The 9,416-nt window shown below is 65.7% G+C and overlaps 2 protein-coding genes across 2 annotated transcripts in view; one reads left to right on the forward strand and one right to left on the reverse strand.

The window, feature by feature from the left end:
- Window positions 1-346: 346 nt before the first annotated feature.
- On the reverse strand, window positions 347-3,528 carry EMIHUDRAFT_451592 (hypothetical protein; the record flags this gene model as incomplete). The annotated part of the gene is made up of 9 exons (XM_005768357.1): window positions 347-569; window positions 684-1,008; window positions 1,062-1,153; window positions 1,237-1,309; window positions 2,075-2,149; window positions 2,225-2,463; window positions 2,501-2,605; window positions 2,740-2,856; window positions 2,938-3,528. The coding sequence occupies 9 exons, from the start codon at window positions 3,526-3,528 to the stop codon at window positions 492-494; spliced, it is 1,695 nt and encodes a 564-aa protein (XP_005768414.1). The 3' UTR covers window positions 347-491.
- Window positions 3,529-5,411: 1,883 nt separating this feature from the next.
- EMIHUDRAFT_464376 (hypothetical protein) overlaps window positions 5,412-9,416 on the forward strand; it is a gene marked incomplete at both ends in the record, with an annotated part of 5,061 nt that continues 1,056 nt past the window's right edge. Inside the window, 8 exons of the mRNA XM_005768358.1 lie at window positions 5,412-5,603; window positions 5,678-6,163; window positions 6,444-6,563; window positions 6,882-7,178; window positions 7,273-7,331; window positions 7,731-7,761; window positions 8,320-8,517; window positions 8,618-9,305. Coding sequence (XP_005768415.1) covers window positions 5,412-5,603; window positions 5,678-6,163; window positions 6,444-6,563; window positions 6,882-7,178; window positions 7,273-7,331; window positions 7,731-7,761; window positions 8,320-8,517; window positions 8,618-9,305 — 2,071 coding nt within the window. The remainder of the gene's footprint in view (window positions 5,604-5,677; window positions 6,164-6,443; window positions 6,564-6,881; window positions 7,179-7,272; window positions 7,332-7,730; window positions 7,762-8,319; window positions 8,518-8,617; window positions 9,306-9,416) is intronic.

Here is a 9,416-nt window from a genome sequence, read left to right on the forward strand (position 1 = left end):
CCTAGGGTTCTGAGGGCCGGATTTTTAAAAGACCTTTTAAGAGATTGGCGGCTCCAGAGCCGCCTCGGTGCGTTTAAGAGATTGGGCCCATGCTGCCGCTCCCATTTAAGAGACCATTTAAGAGAATCGCACACCGCGCCCAACCTGAGCCATTTGAGCCATTTAGAGCGTTTAAGCGCGGGGAGGCTGGCGGGCGGGCGGGCGAGCGAGCGGGCGGGCGGGCGGCAGAGAGCGAAGCGCTCTCGGGGCCGAGCGAAGAGCTTTCGCCGCCCGTCGGCAAGTTTTGAGTATAGACCATTCATGGTGTGATCGCGTTTAAGGGCGCGGGGAGGCTGCCGAGTCGTTTGACCGTTTAAGACCGTTTAAGGAATCGGCGGCCCAGCAGCTCTTAAAACTTGCCTAGGCAAGTTTTAAGCCGTTTAAGCCGCAGGCGCCCCAGGGCCCACCCTTTTAAGCCTAGGGGTCCCCTAAGTTTTTGGAATTCCCACCTCTCACGTGGCGCCACCGCCATGACCAGTCCTGGCACCACACTGCAGCGCCTCGAAGCGCGCAACGAACTCGTCGCACGCCTGTGAGTGTTTGCGGGGGGGGGCGCGCAAAATTGAAGCGAAGGGTGTGAGAGTGTGTGCTCAGTCGGGAATGAAAAAAATGGCGGGGCGGGGTGAGTTTCGTGAGGGCCGCGCCTCCTCTGGAGCGAACGACGCCGAGCCACGGCAGGACGCGTTGCGCAGAAGAAAGAACGAGTAGACTGCAGTGAAAACCTCGCTCCCGCACTCCGCAGCGGCTGCTAGCACCGGCCGAGGCGGAAAGGCGAGGAGGCGGAGACTGCGAATGACACGGCACGCCGCGAGGACGTCCTGCTGCTGCAGCAGCTCCGCCACCAGCGCCTCCTGCGCCGGAGCGCCGAGACGCTTGAGAACGTCGAGCCCGAAGTCGGCCGCCGGAGCAAACGCCGGCGCGAGCTGAAAGAGGAAGAGAGCGAGCGGCACAGAATCGGGAAGGATACGCCTGCGAGGAGGAGCAGCGCGGAGTGAGAGTGGGATCGAACGGCAGGCCGAGACCGCGCGGGGGCGGCGCGCTGAGTCAGCAGCAGCTGAAGCTGGGCATGCGACCCTTCCGCCGCGAGCAACCGCAAGAGCATCTCGCCCAACACCTGCCGCCGCGAGGGGCAGGAATGCTGAGCCGTGGCGCAAGACAGCGCCTGCGGGCGGGGAGAGCGGGAGAGCGTCTCGGCACCGGGTCCGCGGACGCCCCCGCGGCCACCTGGCTGTGCAAGTACGCCGTCATCGCGGCGAGCAAGTGCCGTCGCCTGCGGTCGCGCCAAGAGCGGTCAAGAGCAGCGCGCGTGGGAGCGGACACGAATGGCCGCTGGCGCCGTTGACAGCGCGCGTCTGCCTCTGCTGGCAGCGCCTCCGCCGCCGGGCGGAACACGACGCTGACAACGCGGCGCGTGGCACAGCTGCGAGTGTACGGGTCCGCCTCCGCGTCTGCAGCCGCCACCGCCGCGGCAGTCGCGGCCGCCGCCTCCTGCCGATCGGCGTCCGCCTGCTGCGCCGCTGCAGCCAGCGACGCGGCGGCGGTGGCCCCCCCGCCTCCCATCGCTGGAGAAGCGGCGGCTTCTCTGTCGCCAACGACAGCTCCTCCGTCAGCTCCTCGGACCCCATCGCTCGCGGCGGCACCATCGCCGCCGTCGCCACTGCCGCCTTCGCCGCCGCTGTCAGCATCGGCACCGCTGCCGCCTTCGCCGTCGCTGTCGCCGTCGCCGTCGCCGCCACCGCCATTCGCCTCCTCTGCCGCCCGCTCGCCCTCCCCGCCCCCTTCTGAAGCGCCCGTTCCAGAGTCATCCACCTCCTCGGCGCCGCTCTCGCTCTGGTGGCTCCCGCATTGGGCTCCGCTGGCGGCGGGCGGCACCGGCGCCGGTGCCGGTGCGACGGCTACGGCGGCGGGGAGCGCCTCGTTGTCGCGCCCCGAGTCCGTGAGCCGAACGACTGGCGCGTTGGCGGCTGCGGCGCCGTCCCGAGCCACGGGCGCGCCGAGAGCGGCCTGCGCCGCGGGCTGCTGCAGGAGTGCAAACATGCGGGAGAGCGTGGGCAGCGGCTCGAGCTCGCTCAGCGCGTCGGCCAGCACCTCAAGGAGGACGAGGTTGGACCTGCAGTCATTCCGCACTTCTCAGTCAGACCATCGTCGGCCAGCACCGCGAGGGGGGCGAGGGAGGCGCCTCGACCGCAGCAGCAGGAACTCGAGCAGGCAGACCTTGTCGATGGAGGAGGCGGCGATGGCGCGCAAGTTGAGCCTCAGCCGACCGGCGCGCCCGGCGAGCGGGTCGACCACCTTGTCGGGCGGCGCGATGAGCCAGTGCGGGGAGTAGACCGGGCTGAAGCCGTCGGCGGGCAGGGTCGTGAGCGGCAGCGGCGCGGAGATGGGGCAGGAGCGGTTGATGCGCAAGTCGAAGAGGGTGGCAACCTGCTCCGCACGCGGGCGCGTGAAGAGGCGCCTTCACCGCTGCCGAGGGTGCGAGAAGGCGGGCCTGCTGGTCGAGGGCGTGCACGACCAGCAGGTTGTCGCACACGCTGAGCGCCGCACGCGCCGAGTGGGTCGGCAGCTCCTGTTCGAAGGTATAGAGGCGGCGTGGGCGGCAGGGGCGGTGGCGGTGGCGGCGGCGGTGGCGGTGGCGGTGGCGGTGGCGGCGGCGGTGGCGGTGGGGTGGTGGGCGAGGAGGTGGCGCGGAGGCGGGCTCACGTGTTGGCGGAGGACGGCGTCTCGGTAGAGGGCGTAGAGTACGACCTTGCGCGCCTCCTCGTCAATGTGGGCGCAGTACAGCGCGTCGTACACCCGGTGCACACTTACGTGCCGCGCCTGGAGCGAGCGGCGAGGCCGCTGCTGCCCTTGCGCAAGGGGCTGCGCGAGGGGCAGCCCCTGCAGCGGGGAGAGGAGGACCTCGAAGCGCGGCAGGCGGACGGCGGACCGAGGCTGGAGCTGCAGCCCGGACAGCAGGTTGTCCTGCTGCCCCGCGGCCAGCAGCATCAGCCGCGTCTCGTGCGAGTAGACCGACCACGACACTGGCTGCGAGACCCGCCGGAGCAGCTTGAGCGAGCGCCGCTCGCGGAGGACCCTGTACAGCTCGACTCCGGCGGTCGTGACGACCGCGAGCTCGCACGCCTCCGAGCCCGGCCAGTGGCTGCCGAGGATCCGCCCTCGATGGCGCGCAGCCAACCCGCTGCTGCCGCTCGAGCGCGCCGCCAACGGAAACGTGCTGCCGCTCGCGAGGTCAAAGATGTCGAGATCGACCGCCGAGCGCTGCACCGCTGCGAGCTGGTGGTCGAGGCTGAAGCTGATGCGCTCCACCCGCCCTGCCGACTCGCACCGGATGGGAGGCCTCTGCGGCGCCTGGTCGTCGTCGGGAGGCATCGCGAGTGCTACGAGCTCACGATGCCTGATCAGCACGAGCAAACCCGCACCTTCGTCAAACCGCACCATCGAGTCGCCCTCCTCGAATTGGAGACGAGAACGCAGCGTGACGTGCGACATGTCATGTGTGAGAGGGTTAGCAGCTCGTTCACCGAGTTCACGCGCAACAAAGGGGTGACTATCTAGATACCGGGTACACAAAAGAATTTTGCCAGACCAGCAATAAAATACCGGGGGAGGCCTGCGCAGCCTCTAACTATCTTACAACAAAACTCCCTCGCAAAAGAATTTACAACACCCACAGCAGACTTTTAGCAAAAACCGCGTCGCACAACACTGGGCACGGGACTGGTGCGCACTGGCACTAACGAAAGAATGTTGCAAATGAGCGCGCTGACACACGGGCGAAAAGGCATCTGCAGGCCTTTGATGCAGAAGTCCCGCCTTTGTTGCGCCCCCGCCCCCGCGACCCCCCCCCCTCCCCGTGGCGTGAATGCTTTAGCATTCTCGCCCGCTCTGCTGAGGGGAGGGGCAGGACGAGCGGTCGCCTGAGGTGCCTATCTCTATCCACCCTCTCTTGGTCCAGCGGGGCACGTGGCCAAGGACGACGTTTCAGGATCGCCCGTCCGCTGCTCGCGCACGCGCGTTCTCGTCCACGCCACTCCGCTCCCGCCGCCCTTTTGATCTCTGAGAATATGGAAAGTTCACGTCATGACGGTAAAACGGCTGTTAACGGTCGCGACGTGGTCAATATGTCGTGACAGCGGCTGCGAAACGACAGCAGCAACGACAGCAGCAACGACAGCTGGTGACAGCTGGTGACAGCTGGTGACAGCTGGTGACAGCCAGCTGCCAGGGAGGAGTGAAAGGCACCCAAGAACAGTGACAGCCATAGTTACAGTGACAGTGAAGCCAGTGAACGCCAGCGACAGGCGGTGACAATGTCAGCGCGGGACCCTGCGAGTGACAGCGACAGCGACAGCGACAGCGACAGCGACAGCGACAGCGACAGCGACAGCGACAGCGAGGCAGCGCCAACAGTGAGGCAGCCATAGCCCTAGTGACAGGCACCAGCGAAGGGGCCCAACCGCCCACCCACCCATCTGTGCATTACACCTCATGGACTAAAATAAGACACCGGTGCGCGTGGATGTAGCTCTCAGCGCTTGATGCACAGCAGCGTTTGTACGCGGTCTCACACGTTTTGCAAAACTCCTGCTCCTCTACCTCAGAATTTCTCTGTGTAGGGTGAGCCTGCTTTCTTGTAGCAGAGCCGAGCTCTCTGCATGAGAGTTCCTGATCAACGCCAATTGTGGCTCGCGTCGGCAATGGCCAAGAGGTTCAATACCCGAGGTGTGTTGCTCAATGCTCTGCGCGTTTGCTTGCGATCGTGGATTTCAAGGTCCCAATCCTCGCGGTTGATGATTGACGCCGTTCGCTCGCGTGAGATTTTTGAGCGGCAGATGAACCAGCGCTGGAGCCCATCACGGCACATGCTGGAGGAAGGAGGGCAAGGGTTTTGCAGATTCTGTGACTCACGCCCGCTGCTGCTGACGGTGCGTGGCTACTGTTGAGAGGGTTTCTCACGTGGCGTCGTGCGAGTGAGCGGTCGCGCGCGCGTGCGTGTATATCTTGAGTGTCCTGTCTCTCTCGTTAGTGGCACCACATCCCATTGTGACACTGTCCTGCGGGGGTGCTCATGAGAGACAGCAGCAATGACAGCAGCAATGACAGCAGCAATGACAACTGGTGACAGCTGGTGACAGACAGCTGGTGACACAGGTAGGTGTCACTGTCGCTGTCGTTTGCTGTCATGACAGCTCCCCGCTGTCGTGACAGCGGCTAACGGTCGTGACAGCGGCTAACCGTCATGACGTGACCTTTCCATAGTCTCTCTGTCGCGAGACGCCCGAGTCGTTCTCAAAGCGTGACAAGAGATGAAGAGAAGGACGGCCGCTCGTCTGTGGTAACGCTTCAACCGGCCCAGCCCAAAAAACACACAGATGGCGCTGTCCGCCGTCGGGACCCGCCTCTCGCCGAGTAGCCCCGGCTCGCAGCCGCGCCGATCGCCGCGTGGATCTGCGCTGCTGTCGGCCAGCAGCCCTTCGCTCAAGTACCCACTGAAGCCGCTCAATGCCAATGGCGGAGGTGAGGCCATCGCGCAGGCGAAGCTCGTGCACAACTTGCAGCAGCAGGTCCCCGCTCTGCCAGTCCCCCGCACCGTCAATGCCGATCCCCTGCCGATCACGCACCTTGCGACTCACAACAGGTCTACTTCCTCGAGCTCGAGCTCAAGTTTCTGAAGGAGCACGGTGCGGGTGGCCGTGCGACGGCCGACACGGAGCAGGCACGGGAGCAGCTTGTTGCGGCGAGGGAGGCGATGCTGCGTGCGGAGTTTCACAAGGAGAAGGCCCAAGCAGACAAGGCGGCGGCCATCAGCGAGCTGACGCGCGTTCGCGATCGCTTCAGCGCGGCACATCAGCAGTTGACGGTGGAGGTGGTCGAGCTGCAGGCCGCGCTCGAGAAGCGGAACGAGGCGGAGGCGCAGCTGCGGATCGAGCTGCACGACGCGACGATCAAGTACGAGGAGCGGAAGAGCTTCGCGGCGGGCTTCGACGGCCAGGCCAGGGTCTGGGCGGAGGAGAAGAATGAGCTCGAATCAGAGCTGAACCGGACGCGTGGTCGAGAGCAGTCGCTCCTCTCTGAGCTGCTCGACGAGAAGAATGCCCACGGCCATCTGCAAGCCAAGGCGGCAGTCTGGGATGCGGACGCGGCGGCGAGCACCGCCCACCGGAGAGAAGCGCTGCGGGACGCTGAAGAGGCGATGCCAGCTTCCGCCGCCGCGACTTTCCTCATCGCGTGTCTGACCATGCAAACTGAATGGTTGAAAGGCGAACGTCAAGCTGCGTGAGGCAGAGATGCGTCTCGAGCGGCAAGATGTGTCGCTGCAAGAGGCGACCGCGCAGGCGAGGCTGCTATCACTCTCACGTTGCGTGACCCTATGCGCCCGTCAGTGACACTTTGCTGCACCACAGGCAAAGCTCCTGGTGCGCGAGAACGAGGCGATGAAGACGGCGCTCGCGGAGCTGGAGATTGGTGCGCAGCGCCTCCGAGCCGACAACCAGAGGCTGCAACGCGACGACGAGGACCGGAAGGTTTCGAGGGTCCTCGGACGCTTCCTCGTCCGCAAGATGGAGCGCCGGATGCATCTCGCGCAGGCGGAGCAGCGCAACCACGAGGCGCGCGCGTGCGCGTGCGCGCGCACGCACACTCGCACACACACACACACACACACACACACACACACACACACACACACACACACACACACACACACACACACACACACACACACACACACACACACACACACACACACACACACACACACACACACACACACACACACACACGACAGCATGATGCGGATGATCGCACCGCCTCGCGACAACACTTCCCGCCGCACGCGCTAGGAGCGTCTCGCCTCGCTCCGTCTCGAGTTGGCGGAGGCGAACCAGCGCTGTGAGACGATGCAAGCGGAGATGGAGAGGCAGGCGCAGCAGATTGCGGCGCAAGGAGGCCGGAGCTCGCGGCACGCTGAAGAAGTTGCAAGGCTGACGGCTGAGAACCGATTGCTGACGGATCGGGTCGAGACGTTGACGCTATCTGCCACCAACCAGACGGCAGCGGTCGAAAGGCTGCAAGAGGAGAACGCATCACTGCACGCCAAGGCAGGCATGGTGGACACAATCCGCCGCCGCGAGCAGCAGGTGTGCTCCCTGCAGCCCTCTGATGGTTGCTGTTGGTGGATGACGAGAGAGCTCGAATGCTGTCACCACCACACACAACCGTACCTGTCTGTAGGCACGCACCCTGATCGAGCAGGCGCAGAAGCAGCTGCTCGGCGAGACCGACTTGGAGGCGTGAGCAGCTGTGTTGGATGCGCTGTGTTGTAGTGGCTGTCTGTGCTGTGCTCACAGCGTGCTCGACACTGGCTGTCGGCTCCCACACCTCCTTCATTTCGTCTTCTGTGCACACATGATAGTGTGGTCATACCAAAAAGTAACACGTTGGCGCGATCACCCTTTTGCAAAGAAAGAAAGAAAACACACAACCCAAGGGAGGGATGGGAGAACGGCACGCCGCCACCACACAGGGATTTTAAGGAGAGGAGTGTGGTGCGCTACGCACACAGCAAAAGACGGAAAAAAAAGAAAGAAAGAAAACAGACAACCCAAGGGAGGGATGGGAGGACGGCACGCCGCCACCACACAGGGATTTTCAGGAGAGGGGTGTGATGCGCTAGCCGTCGCCCACCCTAGGCAAAAGACGGAGCACTTGGACGCACAGAAAGTTCCTTTTCTTGTCTCGGTGTACCTGTGTTAGTGCCAGTGCGAGCCAGCCCCGTGCCCAGTCCTGTGCCCAGTGTTGTGCGAGGGAGTTTTGTTGTAAAATTCTTGTCTCGCACCTCGTCCCGCAAGGGGTCCCGCCGCAAGAAGGTCTCGCACGCCGCGCAAGAAGGTCTCGCACGCCGCGCAAGAAGGTCTCGCCTCATATGCCGCGCAAGTCCAAGGCCCAGTCCGCGGGATCTGCTCCGCCGCCGCAGCCCGCCTCGCTCGCCGCGGAGCGTGATGCCGCCGCGCGAGCGGAGCATGCCGTCCGGAGATCGATCGCGCTCGAGGCACTTGCGGCGGCGACAGCGGCGCAAGACATCGATGCGCTGCGCGAAGCGATCGAGAAGCACGGAGAGATCGCAGGCGACTCATCCGAGTACTGGCGCGCGACGATGATGCGGAAGGAGTTGCGGCGGCTGCACAAGCGTGGCCCGGCACCGGCACGCTGCCTCGCTGGAGCCGCCGTCTCTCACCCGCCGGCACGTCCACGCGACAGGCCCTCGACACGTGTCTGTAGGCACTGCCGCCGGCCGCGACAAACCTCGCGCCCGAAGCCGACTTGCGAGTGGCAATCGCCGAGCTCGAGGAGGCGACTGAGGCGGGCGACCTCGTCCGTCTCAAGACTGCAATCGCGCTGCACGGCGCGGCTGCGGAGGAGACGGACGCGCTCTACCACGCGAAGCAAGCGATGACCCGTCTGCTGGAGGAGCGAAAGGTGGGTGCTCTTTAGGAGCCTTGCTCTGTGCATGCAGAGGCCTAGAGAGAGAGAAAGAGAGAGACCGGCACCTTTCCCAACCCGTCCTGTGTTCCGCCAGGCGGAGAAGAAAAAGCGGCTGGCGGCGGCGAAGGCGGCGCCCGCACCAGCTGCGGCTCCGGCGCACCCGTCTCACGATGAGGAGGCGAGGGCGGCCCGGGCGGCCAAGGCGGCAGCGGCAGCAGCGGCGGTGGCAGCGGCAGCTGAATCGGTCGAGACTGCCCGGACGGCTGCGGCTGCGGCTGCGGCCGCAGCAGCGGCGGAGAAGGAGGCGGCGGCGGCGGCGATTGCAGCGGCAGCCACGGCCGCCGAGAAAGCGGCGGCCGAGAAGGTGGCGGCGGAGAAGTTGGCGGCCGAGAGGGCGGCGGCGGAGAAGGCGGCGGCGGAGAGGGCGGCGGCGGAGAGGGCGGCGGCGGAGAAGGCGGCGGCGGAGAAGGTGGCGGCGGAGAAGGTGGCGGCCGAGAGGGCGGCGGCGGAGAAGGTGGCGGCGGAGAAGTTGGCGGCGGCGGCCGAGAGGGCTGCAGCCGAGAAGATGGCGGCGGAGAGGGCGGCGGCTGAAGCGGCGATCGAACGGCTTCGACCCTCGGCGGCGGCAGCACCACCAGAGCCCAGGTCGCTCCCCCCGGCTGCAGCGGTTGCGCCGGGCTTGCCCGCCGCGGCTGCGGCTGTGACGCCGCCGCCCGTCGGCGGGATGTTTGGAAAGCTGTCTGCGCTAGAGGCGCAGCTCGGCCTGGACCCGGGCGGTGGAGGTGCGCCCGTCCCCCGGCTTCAGAAGCTCGAGGCGACGATGGGCCTCGTGCCAACGTCTCCAGGCCACCCGCCGCACCCAGCCGCCTATTCCCCCTCGCCCCCCCCCCCCC

Source organism: Emiliania huxleyi, assembly GCF_000372725.1.
Source record: "Emiliania huxleyi CCMP1516 unplaced genomic scaffold EMIHUscaffold_46, whole genome shotgun sequence".
In the NCBI taxonomy this organism is placed as follows: domain Eukaryota; phylum Haptophyta; order Isochrysidales; family Noelaerhabdaceae; genus Emiliania; species Emiliania huxleyi.